At 42.6% G+C, this 19,458-nt stretch overlaps 1 protein-coding gene across 2 annotated transcripts in view; it reads left to right on the top strand.

Moving 5' to 3' along the window:
* GAD1 (glutamate decarboxylase 1) overlaps positions 1-19,458 on the top strand; it is a 40,060-nt gene that overhangs the window by 8,726 nt on the left and 11,876 nt on the right. For both annotated transcript variants that reach the window (XM_064163164.1, XM_064163172.1), the window contains exons 4-13: positions 258-416; positions 1,107-1,349; positions 4,169-4,259; positions 7,187-7,299; positions 8,763-8,878; positions 8,965-9,044; positions 9,249-9,303; positions 10,375-10,491; positions 10,624-10,688; positions 15,564-15,642. In XM_064163164.1, coding sequence (XP_064019234.1) covers positions 258-416; positions 1,107-1,349; positions 4,169-4,259; positions 7,187-7,299; positions 8,763-8,878; positions 8,965-9,044; positions 9,249-9,303; positions 10,375-10,491; positions 10,624-10,688; positions 15,564-15,642 — 1,118 coding nt within the window. The remainder of the gene's footprint in view (positions 1-257; positions 417-1,106; positions 1,350-4,168; positions 4,260-7,186; positions 7,300-8,762; positions 8,879-8,964; positions 9,045-9,248; positions 9,304-10,374; positions 10,492-10,623; positions 10,689-15,563; positions 15,643-19,458) is intronic.

Below are 19,458 nucleotides of genomic sequence, written 5' to 3'. Positions count from 1 at the left end.
AGAATTTACCACTGCACTAAATGACGGTTTTGTGTGTGTGTGCGTGTGCATGGCTGAGTTTTTGTAGTTGATGGCATTTTGAGCTCTCCTTCCTGGAGGCAAACAATCCCCATAAATACTCTTATTCCTGACCTCATTAGTCAGATCCAGAGCCAGCGCTGCTTTGAACTGTTGTCTGGAGAGCTGCTTTTAGATATCTCTAAACATGTTGGGAAGTGAGAAAACTCTGACCTGTGCACCTTGCAATAACAATGTAGGGTTCCTGCAAAGGACCAACAGCCTGGAAGACAAGGGCCGGATCGTCAGCTCCCTGAAGGAAAGGCAGTCTTCTAAGAGCCTGCTGGCGTGCGAGAACAGCGAGAAGGAATCCAGGTTTCGGCGGACCGAGACCGACTTCTCTAATTTGTATGCCAGAGGTAAATGCTCTCTACAGCTTTTGCTTGCTACGTCTCGGACGAGTCCCTTAGCAGCCTGCCCTCGCCTTCCTTAGAAGTGCAGCCACGTTCAGACTCTGCTTTCTCTTGATTGATTGTGAGGGAGGTTCTGTGTATTCGTGTGTTTGCTTAGGGTCGCACTGGCGATGTGTACGATTTTCCTGAAATCCAGTTTTACATACACTGGGCGGATGTTCTGCAGCTCAGCCCCCGCTGTTCCTCGGGGGTGACTCCAGATCCATCCCCTGGGAGGGGAGTAATTTCATGTTTTATTTCCTTCTCAGTAAAATAGCAATGAAATCGCTTGGTGCGGGGCCCTTGACGAGGAGGGTGGGGAAGAGAACGATCCTTATGTGGGGCCTGAGGCGGAGCGTTGCAGGAGAAAGGCAGGTTCAGATTTGGGGAACTCTTGCCCCCCATAAGGTGAGTGCCCCTTACTGAGCAGCGTTGTAGGGTGCGTTGGAGGTGTCCTCGCTGTTCCCATAGGCAAGCTATGCTCACCCTTTTCCACCGAGTGAGGGAGGCCAGGAGTCCCGGGGACAGTGGCGGACTTCACAGCCAGGCTGAGTCGGGGCGAGGGCTTCAAGGCTCGGGAGGAGCTGCGGGCGACAGTCTGGATCATCTTCACCTCTCACTCCCAAAGCAAGCGCTGACAGCCGTTTTACCCCGCAGATTTGCTGCCCGCAAAGAATGGCGAGGAACAGACCATGCAGTTCCTGCTTGAAGTCGTGGACATTCTTCTCAATTACGTGAGGAAAACGTTTGACAGATCCACCAAAGTGCTGGACTTCCATCACCCGCATCAGCTCCTGGAGGGCATGGAGGGCTTCAACCTGGAGCTCTCGGACAACCCCGAGTCCCTGGAGCAGATACTGGTGGACTGTCGTGACACGCTGAAATACGGCGTGAGGACAGGTAGGTTCCCGCACACTACCCTGGAGAATCCCTCCTGGGACTTTTCTCAGTCCCAGGGTAGAAGGGAGCCAGCTTAAGTCTATGAAGGTAAGCCCACCACCCTCCACACCTTCATCTGTGCCTTCCTGGAGGCTCAAATCCAGGGCTGTCTGCAAGTGCAGGAAATGTCTCTGCTCAGAAAGTTAAGTTAGTGATGCTTCACCCGTCCCCAGCGGGCAGGGCTCGGTGCTGTTTGCAGAGCCCAGAAACAAGTTTTTAAGACGTAATCTCTTTCACTTGATGAAATGCGAGCTGTCTGTATCTCCGGGGAGCAGTATAATTAGGTAAATGAGGGCATAAATGACACAGAATCTGCAGTTTTTCTTCTTTATGTTCAACAGACGTTTAATGAAAAAGAGAGACTGAAATCCTAGGAATCATCAATAAAAGAACCCTGTGGATTTCACCCAGGAGCCCCGCCTCTTCAGATCCTTCTGAATCAGATAGAAATGCCCTTGTATGATCACTGTTTTTACAGGGTGAGCTGTAGCCAAGCTCTAGAGAAAAGTCTCTGTTCTCTCAGGATGTTTGGCATGGAAGGTTTTACATCTGTACCAGTAGAAAGCTCGGCTGGCAGCAAGCCCTGGCAGCTATACGTACTCTGGCAGGTACTGTAGCGGTAATAGGGAGGGCGGCGGTCCCTCCGCTGGGTTGGAGCGGCGGGAGCTCGTAGAAGGGGGCTTTTGTTTGAGAGTCTCTCGCTGTACATCTGCGAGCTATGGCAAGTGAGGGACGGGGCGCTGCCCTCTGCAGCTGTGAAAACCCAACGCAGTGCGTTCAAGGAACAAAACCTTGACAGGAAATGTGGCCATTAACTTCGTGCCTTTCCCCATTTATCAGTAGTGGTTTGATTTATCCACGAGCATCAGGGTCACGTTTTGATGTTGTGCCCCTAATCAAAAGAGAGCCTGTTCTACTCCCAAAGCCCGTGGGTGGTGGAACAGGTGTAGGTGGCAAAGCCAGTCACTGCGGTCCGCTGACCACTGCACTTGGCAGTCGACCGGGATGTCGAGATGGAGCAGAGATGCAGGTATCAGATCAGATACAAGCTCTGTTCGAAGCAGCATCTGATGCAGCTTTAGAGTTGTTCAGACCGTGTGACAAACCAGGACATACGCCTTGTCTTCCCAGTCTCCCAGGCTCACGTTGTTTTTCCAGGCGAAGCTGCAGCCCAGCCTCAGGAGGCCTCGGGCTAGACGACAGCTTTGGGAGGTCAGCGAAATGTCTCTTAAAATAACTTTCCAAATTGCGTATCGTGGCAAGGGAGCGAAGTGCCGATTTGCAAAGCAAATAGCCAAGCCCCGGCTCCCCGAGGCGGGAGCAGCTCTTTCGCTTCGCCAACACGTACCGCCCGTTTCCGCGGCAGCCCGGACGTGCCGAGGTCTGGCAGCGCCGGCAGGCTCCCGCCTCCCAAAGGCTCCCGCTGACACCGCTCGGAGCGGATTCACATTTATTTCTTTATGTCAAAAAGATGCTGAACATCAGCCAAATGCGATGTGACAGGGTCCCTCCGAGCATCGAGCGCTGACCTACCCTCTCGGGCTGGGCTGTCCCCAGCGTGTTATCTGTGTGTCCTATCCTAAGAGAACAGAGATGAGGGATAAATTGTGACAACTTCCCCCCGCAAGTCCATCAACTTTATTTAGGAATTTCGTATCTTCATGCTAGTAAAGTACAGAACAGAATTAACCAGGTTGGAAAAGACCTCTCAGATCAAGTCCAGCCTATCACCTAATCCTTCTAATTAACTAAACCATGGTACCTTCATCCAGCCTCCTTTTAAACACCTTCGGGGATGGTGACTCCACCACCTCCCCGGGCAGCCCATTCCAATGGGCAATCATTCCGTGAAGAATTTCTTCCTAACGTCCAGCTTAATCTTGCCCTAGCCCAGTTTGGGACTGTGTCCTTTTATTCTGTCACTGGGTGTATGGGAGAAGAGACCAACCCCCGCCTGGCTACAGCCTCCTTTCAGGTAATTGTAGAGAACAGTGAGGTCTCCCCTGAGCCTCCTCTTCTCCAGGCTGAACAACCCCAGCTCCCTCAGCCGCTCCTACTAGGGCTGTGCTCCAGGCCCCTCACCAGCCTTGTTGCCCTTCTCTGGACACTTTCAAGCATCTCAGCATCTCTCTTAAACTGAGGGGCCCAGAGCTGGACACAGTACTGAAGGTGTGTCCTAACCAGGGCTGAGTACAGTACGTTCCCAAGCTTATAAAAGTTGTTTAAGCAAACAGGAATATGCCTGACTTCGGTTCCATAGCAAAGCCTTTGCTCATGAGGTGAATCGCATGGGGAAGACGCCCATGCCGAGGAGCTTTTGAGGGGCCGCCAGCACCCCGCTGCAAGAGGACACTTGTAGCCGGAACCTCGCGAAACGCCGCTCCCAGGGCAGTGCAGCCCATCGCAGTCATCCCTACAGGTGGACGAGTTTTTTTCCCCTCCATTCAAATGCAAATGAACCATCACCTGCAGGTTATTACTGCTAAGTACCTCGCCGCCGCGCCCTCCAGTTCACAGCACAGTAGAGGTCTGTGGCGGCTCTGGAGCTGGGTTAGCTCGGTCCCTTGCACAGGTTTCGGAGGTGGTTTACAGGCTCAGTCTCCTCTGAGGTGCTCTCTTTTCATTTTAGCACTAACGATTCCATACAGGAGCGGTTTTTCACTTCAAGTGTGTTATGAGCGCAAACCTATCGTCTGTGTCAGAGGAGCTGGATGGTTTAAAATGAAAACGTGAGCGATACCTACGGAGTTGTTCTAAAGTGCTTTCAATTCTCTTTTCAGGTCATCCTCGCTTTTTCAATCAGCTGTCCACAGGGCTGGACATTATCGGCTTGGCTGGAGAGTGGTTGACATCAACTGCTAACACAAACATGTAAGCACTATCTTGTCAGCGTCTGTGGTTGGTGCTTACAGGGGCTGCTACTCACAATAATAGACATGTCACAGACGTGTATAATTTTATTCTTTAAACGGTAATTGCTGTGTATTTTCAATGAAGTAATCTTGTGTTTTTCGTACTGTGGCAGTAGTACAGTGAAAACAGTTACATAAAGTTAAACAGTTTTACATGTCTGATAAACAGAAATATCCCAGAGCACAAGGCAAGTAAGATGATGGTTCTAATTTTAAAAAAATCAAATAATTCTTCTTTTGGACTGATCTTCTTTATGTGTTCCCCATTTGTTTGGTTGGTTTTGTTTTTAAGCTTTGTCTCTAGGCTAATTCTGTACTTATGCATGTATTAACACAAGAATACAAAATATGGAAGTTTATTGCCTTCTTAAGGCAATTTAAGACTGCCATCTTCAATTTTAAACTATCATTAGAAAATTAAATGTCACTGTGAAGGTAATACAGTAAGCATAATAAGCTTCCCACATTGACTTGATAATAATGTATCAGTGTGATGCACATAGTTCAATCACTAATCATATGGCCTTCAGGGTGGAAATAGAAGTTTCCATTATCCATCCAGCTCTAGGGAACTGTAGCACAGGGCATTTGCTTGCCATGCAGCAGCCCGATGAGGTTAGAAAGCAGTGTTTTCTGGAAGTTCTCTTTATGCCCACTGTTAGCCAAAATGAGAAAACTGGTATTTCCAGTGTTATGCACTTAAGAAAATATGTCAGAAAAAAAAGTAAAATGCTCCACCTTTATTCTCAGAATGCTTTTTTACGTACTGGGAAACAGGAGAATAGCTTGTTCGAATGATTTGGCCTGATAAATTGATTTGGCCTTTATGTGAGAGCAGTACTGATGCAGCACTACCCACTATCAAAAAGCACCATTCATTTATTCTGGTAGTTAAGAGCTGAGGGTCATGACTGTTTTAGTTAATCCATAGGAATACTTGTAAAGGTTGTAACTGTGCAAGAAATCAAATCAGTATTTTTGTCAGGAGATTGGTTCTGCAGTCTACATACAAGCCAAACACATTTCTGCATTTAACTGAATAGCTCAAAATCATTTAAGTTTAAAACAAACAAGTTGGAGTGAACTTTAGCAAGATGTGATTTTTTTAAAATCATAGCCATCTTTTAAAGTAGCTGCATTGATCTTACCATTTATAACAACATACAGTATTTTATTTCATTATCAGTCCTCAGAGACTTAGAAAGTAATTGCATAATAAAATAAACACTGGTTTACTTGGAATTACTCAAAAATGTCCTTGTATTTCATAATTTATATATATATAAACCAACATATAATGTGATTTATATATATAACAGTCTATGTATATTTGGACAAATTCTTCTGGAGTGTACATAGAGATCAATGTGCAAGGTCTTAGGACAAAAATCAAAGCATGATCCAACTGGCAGAAGAAAAATCACATTATCTTCAGTGTATCTTCTATTAGGCTTCAGTGATCTATGATTTAGGCAAGTTCCTGTTAATTTCAGTTGGTAATTCTGCCTAAATAAAGACTTGAATGTATCCTAGATTTACAGTGCTTAAAATAAAATCAGAAACCCCCCAATGTTAGGAGGTACTCACTGATTTACTAATCTTGTCTTTCTAAATATTGACAGCCCTAAAACTCAGATAAGTGTTCAGTTATCTGTCTCTGGCAGTTCTAATAATAATAGAAGCAAAATAAGCAGTGTTTTGGCCTCTGACAATAGCAATTACAACAAATCACAAACGTTTGATCTTAAAGGAATATGTTTTAAATAGTTTGAGTGTTTCTCTGATAGATTAAGGGCAGTTAAGGTTTGAAACAAAAAGTATTTTGATTCACCAGCGTAGTTGTAAATAAAAGGAAAGCTTTTTGGACACACATTCCCTTCTTCATATCATGTGCCTCCTTGAGGGTGGCTGCACCTATTCTCAAAATGTCATTTTAGTGATAGAGAGACAACACAGATATTTTGGTGAAATTCTTCAAGTGGAACCCATCAGTCAGATCCAAAGTATCAGAGCATCATATTCTTGCAGACTGTCTTGGAAATAACAAGTTAATGGTTTAGTTTCTTTCTGTTTTCTTCCTCCCTGACTTTTTTTTTTTGGGGGGGAGGGGGGATGACAAGGATGGGAGGAGGATTGGCTTACAGAGCAAACAGAATTTGTTTACAGTGGTATCAATTTATCCATCTACCTTGATCACCAAAAAATGGTTGTATGGCTGTCACTTTCCATCCAAATAGCTGTCTGTGGCATTAGGCTATACCAGACCATGCAGTGGGTTTTTTTTTCCCTCATTAAGTGGATATAGTAGTTGATTGCTGACTTGTTTTTGGAAACTGGTAATTAGAAAATCATCATTTATAATTAGTCTTGACAGTTATTGATCACATGGTATTGTAGAAATAAGTTGTCCTTGGAAATCATCAACAGAATAAATCCACATCATTAATTGTATTTAGACTTTGAAGCCCTAGCTCAATACTTCTAATTATGGTTGAGTTTAACTCAGTGAAGTTCACTCTTTTCATAAGGATTTGGCAATGTTATTCCACAAATTTGGAATTGGCACTTTGGGAAACAAATGTGCAATCTTGTACAGCAGCCAGCAGAGCTGAATGAGTCTTATATTGGTTATATGGAAAGATGCAGAAGAGCTCATTCTGTAGTTCTTATTGACTGATATTTCCAGTATTGTCTTCCTGAGGATTTTTTTTTCTTGGGTAATGATTGCAGTATCAGAACCTCAATTTATAGGAGAGATTTCAGGAATCTTGAGCATTTTCACAAAGAATCATAGACTAGGATTTTTTGGTGTGTTTTTAGAATCTATGTTTGATTTCTTTCATTGGTTGTCAGTCTGGTCTTTGTTTGTTTGTTTTATCCATATAGGTTTACCTATGAAATTGCTCCTGTTTTTGTCCTCATGGAACAAATAACACTTAGAAAGATGAGAGAAATTATTGGATGGTCAAATAAAGATGGTGATGGGATATTCTCACCTGGTGAGTTTTTTCCTATGTTTTGGTGGTTTGACTCAAACTTCAAAAGCTTATATAAACATAAGGTATGTCTGAATGCCTACATTATCTGCAACACAAAACAATGCACCTGATATTTAGAAGTAGGAATGCTTTATTTAAACATACCACTAAATAAAAAAGGGAAATAATAATAAATTATTAATATTAATATTATTGTTATTATTATTATTGTTATTATTATTGTTATTGTTATTATTATTGTTATTATTATTATTATTATTATTTTAGTATGGCTATGTATCATGGCTGGTCAGCATTACAAAACTAGACTACAAGCTGTTATAATTAAGCATTTAAGCACCCTTTAATTGCACTTAATTTATGGAGGTGCTGAGCAACCACCATTCCTGATGATTGAGAGCTCTCAAGAATCATATATTGATGTCAGTGAGGATTTGGACTTCCAGTCAGGAAAAGGTTGTGACTGTCTCTCACTTTCTGGAACATATTATATGTGAACTAATCTGATTGGATTCACAAGTATCACACCAGTATGAACAGAAGTGTCTTCCCATGAAGGTGATATAAAGGCTGTCAGCAGTAACAGAAAAGACTGGTAAATCATATGGGGGGTCCTGGGCCTGTGTGTGAATAACACAGGTGGCCAGCAGTGTTCCAGAGTTCTTGATTTGGTATGGAGGAATGTCCTCCTGTTCAGTAGGATGAAAGATAATTTCACCTCCTTTTGCAACAGCCCACATAAAATCCAGCAACACGCACTTGCTTGGTCTCCAGTCTTGTCTGCTAGGGAAACAATGCTCTTGTTGATGAAGAAATATAAGAGGAAGAACTTACCCTAGGCTGTATGGATGAGATTCATCTTACTAAATTTTGAAGTTTGTTGTAGAATTCAGCTAGTTGTCCTGGGGTCTTTTTATCAGTAAACAAAGAGAAATAGGTGCTTTCCCTCAATTCAAGTTCTTCAAAAGTAAGTGTCAAAATAGATTAACTGAATTACTTTAAAAGTGCCATAACCTCCAAACTTCCCTTGATTGTCTGTAAGGAAGCTTAAAACTACCAGGCAGCTGTAGAAATCTACCTTTAAGGCATCTACCTGTATACCTACAGCGAGATGTGATAAATCCATCCAGTATGTGACATTTCTTCAGTCTCAGACAGTTTGATTGCTTACAAGAAGTTGTCATGCAATTGTAGCACAGTGGTAGCTGAACTGCTTAGGAATGTGTTACAAAATGTTAGCCTTTGAGAGAGATGATGGATAGGAAATTCTGACTATGACTTTCTAGAGGCTCTGTCCCTGTGCTGTTTAGACAAATGATCGTGCATTTGAGAGATTTATGTTTGCATAGTTCGCTGCCACTTTCACTGCATAATGCAAATGAGACTTGTATGTCTTTGCTCTGATGTGTATTTTGTTCCTCTCTTTAGCACTACTTTATATTCCTTCATTTACCCATTCACAGGAGGAGCTATCTCCAACATGTACAGCATAATGGCTGCACGGTACAAGTATTTCCCTGAAGTCAAAACCAAAGGCATGGCTGCAGTCCCTAAACTGGTTCTCTTTACCTCAGAACATGTGAGCTTAATAGACTGCTAATTCTAGTTTATTGCTGTATATGGTGGAGGTACTTCGTCATTAAACGTGTGTATGTTTTGCTGCAGAGCCACTACTCGATAAAGAAAGCTGGAGCTGCACTTGGGTTTGGAACAGACAACGTGATTTTGATAAAATGCAATGAAAGGTAGGATGAATGCTAAGGTTTTGATGTATTCAGTGTGTTCATCTGTTAAATTTGTTGTATTGTGCTTAAGGACTGATTCAGTACAGTGTGTCAAGTCGCTAATGGCCTGTTGAGAAGATCCTATTCAATTATTTCCACTGTAGCCAGTGTTGCCATATGCACTCTCTAATTTCCTTTGTCTTTCTGTTTCTACAATAATTACAGAGGCAAAATAATACCAGCTGATTTGGAGGCAAAAATTCTGGAAGCAAAACAGAAGGTTTGTGTTTTTATAAAACAGTGCTTAACTATTAGGCTTAGTAATATTACCTCTTCCTTTGAAGGCTGAGGGTTAGTGTTAAAAGATAACATTATAATGAAACTTACTATAATGTTTATATCATAGCTGCTTGAATCAGATGCTTGTGTCTTGATACAGTTTCCATTTACTGTTTAAAACCAAAGTGGTTTTAACTTTCGAATCACATCTGTATTTTATGACTCCAAAAACCAAACCTGTGTGTCTTGAAATATAGAGGGGAAAGTATGAAAACATGGAAGCAAACATGCTTTTATTAAGACTTTAAAGTTTTAGCAACAAAAAATTTCTGTGGAATTCCCAAAAATGCCCATAGACTTCAAGTGTGAGGCTGCAGGGTTAGTAAATATAGCCAGTAAGTTTCAATTTTTGAGGCACAAGTTGTTATTTCTTGAATTGATGTAAAGACAAATCCACTGTTTTTGTATAAACCCACCAAAGTCAGAGCAATCAAGATTATAATTTGTGTATTTATTAGCTTCTTTATACTTCATCGGTCTGAAATGGCAATTCACTTTTTTGTGACCATTCAAAGTTGTCTCTCTTTGATCCGATAGGTTCACATATTGCTTTTGTTTTGGATTGCTTTGTTCTGCCTTGTTCTGTTTCTTAGTAGATAAAGGCTGAAAGAATAATTTTGAACCTTCAAATCACATTTAATTAATCTTCCTTTATACCACTGTAAAAGTCTCAACTCCAGTTCACTGTTGCCAGCTTTCTACTAGAATATTTGAAGCTCCTTACTAAGAGATTAGACAAAAGAATATTCTCTGTCTTCTGTAAAAGAATATTCTCTGTCTTCTGTCTAGTTAATTTTGTGAAGTTACAGTACAGTAAAAAAGGATTTTTGTTCCTACCCTCTATACAATTTGTTAGTTTCTGCTATTGCCTATATGTACATTTACATAGAAAAAGCACTTCTTTTTTTTTGGCTAGAAAATGAGATAGCAAAGTTTCTAAAGTGAATTTCACCTCTTTTTTTTTCTGAAAGAGGTTAGATTTTTGTATTTAACACTTCTATTTTTATTGTAGGGATACATTCCTCTCTTTGTAAATGCAACTGCAGGCACAACAGTATATGGAGCTTTTGATCCAATACAGGAGATTGCAGACATATGTGAAAAATATAACCTCTGGCTCCACGTAGATGTAAGTAACTAAATTAAGTACTTCTATTTGGGCAAATTACAGTTACACAGTTTGTATTTATGACTGAGTAGATTAAAAAATGTTAGGCTCTTACAAAACAGTGAGCCTTCTCTTTTTTTCTGTCTCATCCAGGCTGCCTGGGGAGGTGGGCTCCTAATGTCTCGAAAGCACCGTCATAAATTGAGTGGAATAGAGAGGTACTACATGGCCTTTATTTGTAATACTGTTCATAGGGTCATAGGATGTTAGGAGTTGGAAGGGACCCAAAGAGATGATGGAGTCCAACCCCACTGCCAGAGCAGGACCACACAATCTAGCACGGCTCACAGAGGAACACAGCCAGATAGGCCTTGAAAGCCTCTAGAGGAGGAGACTCCACTCCGGAGACTTTCAAGTGACTAAAGTACTTTCATAACATACACGACCCTTCACTAATTCATGAAAAGCTGAAGTTGCTGCATTAAGGAGTTGAAGCATTAAACAAAAGCAAGACAGGAAAGGTCCACCTCAGGAAGAATGAAACAATGCTACAGAAGAAAATAACAAGGTACATCTGAGTGAAAGGTAAATACGCAGCTGCTTTCAAGGAGGACAAGGATATTGCTTGGTAAAAAGAAAGGGAGATTGCCCTATGCATAGCTTTGAAGGGATCAGAAGTGTGGGAACGGGTGAAGGATTAATTGTGGAAAAAACTAAGTGTGAGTGCTACACAACGTTTGAAATTCAAGACTTTGAGAATAGCAGTGAGAAAGGAGTGGTCCAGAGAAAGAGTTTGAGCATGAGTACCTATGATAGGAGGACATGATATGGTGAGAATTTGTAGAGATTCTCTCCTGAAAGATGCTTGCAGTTATTTCCAGCAAATGAAGAGTGTATGCTCTGCCTGAAAGTAAGTAAATTAAATTTGATAGATACATATATATATATATATGCTTGCTTTGTATTGCACTTGCGTGTACACATTCATGTATAATTGTGTATACAACATAAAGAGGAATGCATGGTAAAAGCTAAATTAGCAGAGGATATTTAGGGATTAATTTCATTACTGTAAGGCTGGAGAGGACAGAGCTGGTACAAATCTACTGTGCTAGGCTCTGAAGATGAGGGAACTTGCAGGAAGGCCAGAAAGAGTCACGGATATTCACCACATCTCAGAGCACAGGGACCTAGGAGTTGATGCCATGTGAGGATCACATGAAACAAGCAGAAAGGTCTTGCACAGGTGAGAGTGATGTCTGCAGAGAAGATAGCATGTGTGCTCCCAAGCACATAATGCATGTTACCAAGATACCCACTGAGACCAGAAGCCAGCCTTTATTACACAGTTAATTGAACCAGATGTAAAAAGGCAAGGCATTTGTGTTAGAAGTACAGCAGAGTGAGGGCATGGCCCTTTCTTCAACCTCTTACAATTCAAAGAGGGGTCCCATGTGCAGTCTTTGGCACAGTTGTTCCCATATCCAACGATGACTGGGCTGTGGTCTGTAGAAGATGCTGTTTATAACTCCATGCCCCAATGGCCATGTTTGCCTTTAGGTTGCCATTGGAACTGCTCTGTCACAGAAGGCTGCCTATCTAAAAATAAGGCAAGCAATGAAGAACCAGAAGCATCTTTCCTATCATTGCAGATATCAGCTTCCAGGGAAGCAAAAAAAGACTTGAAACAAGTTCCACTCTACAAATTGGCACCAAATTGCTTCCTTGAGCCAACCATACTGGATGCAGACACTATGTATAGGCATAAAATCAGAGCAGTGAGAAATGTTCTTTACAGAAAGCAAACTTTCCTAGTAGTGGGGATCTCATGCAGTAAGAGAAGTAGAAGACAAACTGTGTGGCCCCTTCTGGGGCAGGAGTACCCTGATGTATCCAATTTTCCAGTGACTCACGTTATGGCAACATGTCGAATATGAGGTCAGCATTGCAAAGTAATTTCCTTCAGCCACAAAGGCTTGGTCACAGTAGCTCAGCAAACCTCTTTTGACCTGAGGTTAAACCAGAGGTGCTAATTAACACCCTCAGTTAATCAGCAAATACAGAAAACAGCAGGCCACAAAGCATGATATTATTTGCTCTGTAGTCAGCTGTCTGGATCCTCAAACACGGGATGGGGCTCACATGCATTGTGTAATTGCCTGTCATGGGCCTCAGCTGGGGTCTGTTGCTTAACACTCAGGCTAGACTTGGCCCATGCAGAGACACAGGCATGTGGGGACTGGCATGCTGCTATGGTACAGAGCTGGGCCTGCCTGAGGTAGGATAGGTGCTGGCTGCTCAGGGTAGAGAGTGATGTTGTCATCTTAAAATAAACCTAGCACTCCTTGCAAAAATGAATTGAAATTGCCTTTGTTCGGAACACTGGAAGTTAGATAGAATCATAGAATGGTTTAGGTTGCAAGGCACCTCAAGGATCATCCAGTTCCAACTCCCTACCATAGGCAGGGCACCTCCAACCTGGCCTTGAACACCTCCAAGGAGGGAGCATCCACAACCTCCCTGGGCAACCTGTTCCAGTGTCTTGCTGCCCTCACTATAAGGAACCCTTTCCTAACATCTAGTTTGAATCTCCCCTCTGCCAGTTTAAACCCATTACTCCTTGTTCTGCCATTACAAGACCTTGTAAATAGTCCCTCCCCAGCCCTCTTGTAAGCCCCCTTCAGATACTAGAAGGCCACTATAAGGTCTCCTGGAAGCCTTCTCTTCTCTAGGCTGAAGAGTCCCAACTCCTGTAGCCTGTCCTCATAGCAGAGGTGCTGCAGCCCTCTGATCATCTTTGTGGCCCTGCTCTGGACTTTCTCTAACAGTTCCCCGTCCTTCTTGTGTTGGGGGCTGCAGAACTGTACACAGTATTCCATAAAATGTGCTGAAGTGAAGGAAAGGAACTTCTGTTTCTTGACTTCTTCATCTGAAGTAGTCACTGAAGTTTTTTAAAAGTTAATTGCCTCCTGAGCTCTATGCCTGCTGGTTTGGACTGCCTAAGCAGGAGACTTGAGAGGTTTGTTGAGCTCCCCAGGTACAACACAGACCCACTGAGAGAAGGGTGTAGAGGTGGAGGACGTATATTTGCATTGCCTTCCAGTCACATTGTAAGGGTATATACATAGTCAGTGAAATGTGATTACAGACTTTCTTCCCCCTTCTAAAGCACCCAATGAATCAAGGGGACATTTGGTAATTAATGACTTAGGGTGAAGGGGTCAATGGATGTATAGTGTTGGCACATTTATTTTAGTGTCATCATTAAGCTGTCTAGGATAGTGTGTTAGAAATGTAGAACATCTCAGCTGTTTGGCTAGCAAATTAGGTGATCTTGTGCCTCCTCCTGTGTTCACACGTAAATAGTTCTAAGGTTTACATACAGAGAGGTAGATTATAATGTAAACTTTTGTAGCCTTCTGACAATGCACAGCCTTAACAAAGCTATTACAGCTAAGGGTCTCTTGCTGCTCTGACTGGAAAAGCAGATAAGCATGAAGAATGTAATTTTCCTTGCTTTTCACTTTTTCAGCAGCTGCTCACTAAAGAATTATGTTAGAATCCTAGAATCAACCAGGTTGGAAGAGACCTCCAAGAACATCCAGTCCAACCTAGCACCCAGCCCTAGCCAATCAACTACACCATGGCACTGCTTCATCCAGGCTTTACTTGAACATCTCCAGGGATGGTGACTCCACCACCTCCCTGGGCAGCCCATTCCAATGCCAATCACTCTCTCTGGGAAGAACTTCTTCCTAGTATCAAGCCTATATTTCGCCCGGCACAACTTGAGATTGTGTCCCCTTGTTCTGCTGCTGGTTGCCTGGGAGCATATTCCTGCTTATTGTCCCTATGTTATAAATAGTTAAACCAAACTCTAAGCTTCAGTTTCTAGGTCAACAGAACTAGTAGAAAACAACCATTTGCTGCCTTTGATTAATAAAGCCCACAAGCACCTTCTTAAACATAGATGATTATTTTAATGAATACCATAGAACCATTTATTCCTTTCTGTCTTGCAGCAGAGTCTCCAAAGAAAATGCTTGGGTACCTAGTGCATTATCAAGTATAACTAGAATGTATCCAGTTGTCACAAAGAGCAAACCAGCACAGACTGCTTCACTCCATCTTCAAACAGTTGCATATATAAAGAGGTTGCAGTTTTTCTTGCAAGTAACATGAACCCTCCAGTACTAGGTGTTTCTCTGCAATAGTTCACATTCCTTCAGGATTCCTCATGAAGAAAGGGTGGATGCTAAGCAAATGGCAGATTCCTTGAGACTGTGGAGAGCATTGCTTGCTCATTCCTCTGACAACCCCTTCCCCCACTCACTACCTTGAATTGATAGAACCTGTCAATTATCTTTTTTTATGTTTTTGGAAGTGGAGTCTTTTGAGGATGAAGTTTGTGTATCAGCTAATCAGCATAGTCTGGCATCAATTAGCTAGTATTAGTGATAATACTGGGATTGTTTAGCCTGGAGAAGAGGAGGCTCAGGGGTGATCTTATTGCTGTCTACAACTACCTGAGGGGTGGTTGTGGCCAGGAGGAGGTTGCTCTCTTCTCTCAGGTGGCCAGCACCAGAACAAGAGGACACAGCCTCAGGCTGCGCCAGGGGAAATTTAGGCTGGAGGTGAGGAGAAAGTTCTTCACTGAGAGAGTCATTGGACACTGGAATGGGCTGCCCAGGGAGGTGGTGGAGTCGCCGTCCCTGGAGCTGTTCAAGGCAAGGTTGGACGTGGCACTTGGTGCCATGGTCTAGCCTTGAGCTCTGTGGTAAAGGGTTGGACTTGATGATCTGTGAGGTCTCTTCCAACCTTGGTGATACTGTGATAATATAAATGAATTTGAAGTCTGACATTACAATGTTAACACGCATGCAAATAATTCCTTTCTTGGACAGTATAGCTGGGAAAGAAGACACTTGAAATGCTAAAGGAGATTATTGGCATTTCAAGTAATATTTCTCATAATAGTGAGATTATTGATCAAAATCCCATGCATTTCCATCTGAAAGTAGAAAGCAGACATATCAGCTTCAGGTTAAGTTTCTGTTTTTCCAAAGATACCTGAATATGTGACTCTTTTACAGAGCAAATTCAGTCACTTGGAATCCACACAAGATGATGGGAGTGTTGTTGCAATGTTCTGCCATTCTTGTCCGGGAGAAGGTCTGTTCTATGTTTCTTACCTGTGAAAATGACTATGAATTTACATTGCATTTAAGAGTATATATATTTTGGGGTTTGGTGCTGTCAGATCTGTAGACAATGTGGGTCAGATCTTTAGCTGTTGAATCTGCATATTCTGTTAACACCACAGCCATGCTAATATACTTCACCTGACTTCACAGTCTAAACTGATTAAACAAGAAGCAGCTTCCCCCCACCCCTTAATCTATTGCAAAGAAAGCATTCTGAAGGTCTGCCTTCTATTTCTTACATGTAAAAATAACTATGAATTTATATTGCATTTAAAAATGTATTTATTTTCTTGGGTTTGGTGTTGTCAGATCTGTAGACAATATGGGTCAGCTCTTTACCTGTTGAATCTGAATATTCCATTAACACCACAGCCATGCTAATATACTTCATCTGACTTCACAGTCTAAACTGCTTCATCAAAAAGCAGCTTCCCACCCCCTAAATCTATCGAAAAGAAAGCATTCTGAAGGTCTGCCTTCTATTGCTTACATGTGAAAGTAACTATGAATTTACATTGCATTTAAGAATATATATATATATATTTGGGTCTGGTGTTGTCAGATCTGTAGACAATATGGATCAGCTCTTTATCTGTTGAATCTGAATATTCTACTAACACCATAGCCATGCTAATATACTTGACAGGCTAAACTGCTTAAATAAAAAGCATCTTCCCCCTGCCAATCTATTGCAGAGAAAGCATTCTGAAGGTCTGCCTTCAATTTCTTATATGTAAAAATTACTATGAATTTACATTGCGTTTAAGAATGTATATATACTTGGGTTTGGTGTTGTCAGATCTGTAGACAATACGGGTCAGATCTTTGCCTGTTGAATCTGCCCCTGTACTCAGCACTGGTCAGACCACACCTTGAGTGCTGTGTCCAGTTTTGGGGTCCTCAATTCAAGAGAGATGTTGAGGTGCTGGAACGTGTCCAGAGAAGGGCAACAAAGCTGGTGGAGGGCCTGGAACACAGCCCTGTGAGGAGAGGCTGAGGGAGCTGGGGTTGATTAGCCTGGAGAAGAGGAGGCTCAGGGGGGACCTCATTGCTGTCTACAACTACCTGAAGGGAGGCTGTAACCAGGTGGGGGTTGGTCTCTTCTCCCAGGCAACCAGCAACAGAACAAGGGGATTAAGTTATAGGCTGGATATTAGGAAGAAGTTCTTCACAGAGAGAGTGATTTCCCATTGGAATGGGCTGCCCAGGGAGGTGGTGGAGGCACCGTCCCTGGGGGTCTTCAAAAAAAGTCTGGCTGAGGCACTTAGTGCCATGGTCTAGTTGATTGGTTAGGGCTGGGTGCTAGGTTGGACTGGATGATCTTGGAGGTCTCTTCCAACCTGGTTGATTCTATGATTCTATGATTCAATCTGAATATTCTACTAACACCATAGCCATGCTAATACACTTCACAGTCTAAACTGCTTAAATAAAAAGCAGCTTCCCCCCTCCCCAAATCTATTGCAAAGAAAGCATTCTGAAGGTCTGCCTTCAATTTCTTACATGTAAAAATGACTATGAATTTACATTGCATTTAAGAATGTATATATTTTTGGGGTTTGGTGTTTGTCAGATCTGTAGACAATGTAGGTCAGATCTTTAGCTGGGATATTTTAAATATATAAAGATATGTATCTTTGTGCATATTCTATTAACATCACAGCCATGCTAATATACTTCACCTGACTTCAGTCTAAACTGCTAAAATAAAAAGCAGCCTTTTCCCCCTCCACTCCCCCCCTTAATCTATTGAAAAGCATTCTGCTTTTGTTATGATTCCATATATGTTTTTAGGACTTTCTTCTAGATACTTCATTGTCACCAGTGAAATCATAGAATCAGAGTTAACCAGGTTAGAAGAGACCTCTGAGATCAGCCCAACCTATCACCCAGCCCAATCCAGTCACCTAGAAAACCAAGAGTAGTGCCTTAATTCTTTTAAGCAGTATGTATTTTCCTTAGGTGATAAAAATAAAAGAAAGATCATCTGTGGGTAGAACTAATTCTGTTCATTAATTTCTGGCATGTCAATTGCTGCTAGGAGAGGTTAGCTGAAGAAGTGGTGCCTGTTCATGGAACTGGGGTGAAAGAGTTGCGGGTTCCAGCCCTAGGGTCGCCATTGCTCTTCCAGGGGATCCATATCTAAACTGAAGAGAGCAGCATTTATTTCCCTTTATAAAAGGGAGAGAAGAACTAGCTGTTATTTAGTGGCACATAGGACTATTATGTCAGATATTGCAGAATTTTGTATATATATATATTTTTTAATTACCTATATGGGAACTTTGGTAGATGATTTTGTATTTGTCATCAAGCTTCTTCAAAGAACCAGTAATAAACTGTGAAGGACATGCAAACCACTTTAGATAGGTCATGTTTAAGCATTGATACATAAAGGAATTTGCTCCTTTATGTTTTTTTTCAGGGATGTTTACCAGTAATCTGTAAGTTTGTGTCCCATAGTTATTTGTAAGCAAAAAATAAGAGTCTGTTTTAGGTGGTTTGCACTTCTAATGTTAAGGGTCATAAAGTTGGATGATATATAAAGTTGAAGCCTTCAATTCCTTCTCCTTTTTTCTTAATTTTAGCCAGCCCTCTGTTGCACTGAGAGACCACAGCCTTTACTTTAGTGTGCAATTTAGCACATCAACAATTTGAGTCTTAAGACTATAGTGCTACAAAGTGAAGTGGAAAAAGCAGCAAACCCCAAGAATCTAAATGAATCTGAGAATATTTCTTCAGGTGTGGGTTTGTAAAACCACATGACTACTCAGGGGGTTCTAAGAGAGCCATGTCAGGTTGTGAGATTGTTTGTGTGCCTCAGTGTTTTATGATTTGACCCACAAATGAACAATTCTTCTGAATGTATTTGAAATATTTTAGAAATTACAATTAGTGCATGCAGTTTCAGATGCATATATGCCATTCATAGAACCAGTCAAGGTTGGAAGGGAACACGAAGATCATCTAGTTCTAACCCCCCTGCCATGCCCAGGGACACCCTACCCTAGAGCAGGCTGGCCACAGCCTCAGCCAGCCTGGCCTGAAACACCTCTAGGCATGGGGCCTCAACCACCTCCCTGGGCAACTCATTCCAGGCTCTCACCACCCTCATGCTAAAGAACATCCTCCTTACATCTAGTCTGAACCTACCCATCTCCAGCTTTGCTCCATTCCCCCTAGTTCTGTCACTCCCTGAGAGCCTAAAAAGTCCCTCCAGCTTTTTTATAGGCCCCCTTCAGATACTGGAAGGCCACAAGAAGGTCACCTGGGAGCCTCCTCTTCTGCAGACTGAACAGTCCCAATTTCTTTCAGTCTGTCCTCACAGCAGAGGTGCTGCAGCCCTCTGAGCATCCCAGTGGCCCTTCTCTGGACACGCTCCAGCATCTCCATATCCTTCTTGTAATAGGGGCTCCAGAACTGGACACAGTACTCCAGGTGGGGTCTCAGCAGAGTAGAGGGGGAGAATCATCTCCCTCGCCCTGCTGGCCACACTTCTGCTGCAGCCCAGGATCTGGTTGGCTTTCTGGGCTGCAAGTACACGCTGCTGGCTCCTGTTGAGCTTCTCATCCAGCAGCACCCCCAAGTCCCTCTCCTCAGGGCTGCTTTCCAGCCAGTCACTGCCCAGCCTGTATTTGTGCTTGAGATTGCCTCTGCCCAGATGCAGTTGCACTTGGTCTTGTTGGAGCTCATGAGGTTGGCTTGTGCCCACCTCTCCAGCCTGTCCAAGTCCCTCTGGATGGCATCCCTGCCCTCCAGCCTGTGCTGCACCACACAGCTTGGT

Source organism: Pogoniulus pusillus, chromosome 2 (genome assembly GCF_015220805.1).
Source record: "Pogoniulus pusillus isolate bPogPus1 chromosome 2, bPogPus1.pri, whole genome shotgun sequence".
NCBI classification, from domain to species: Eukaryota; Metazoa; Chordata; class Aves; order Piciformes; family Lybiidae; genus Pogoniulus; species Pogoniulus pusillus.
Note: the sequence above shows the minus strand (reverse complement) of the source record. Positions and strands in the feature narration are given on the sequence as shown.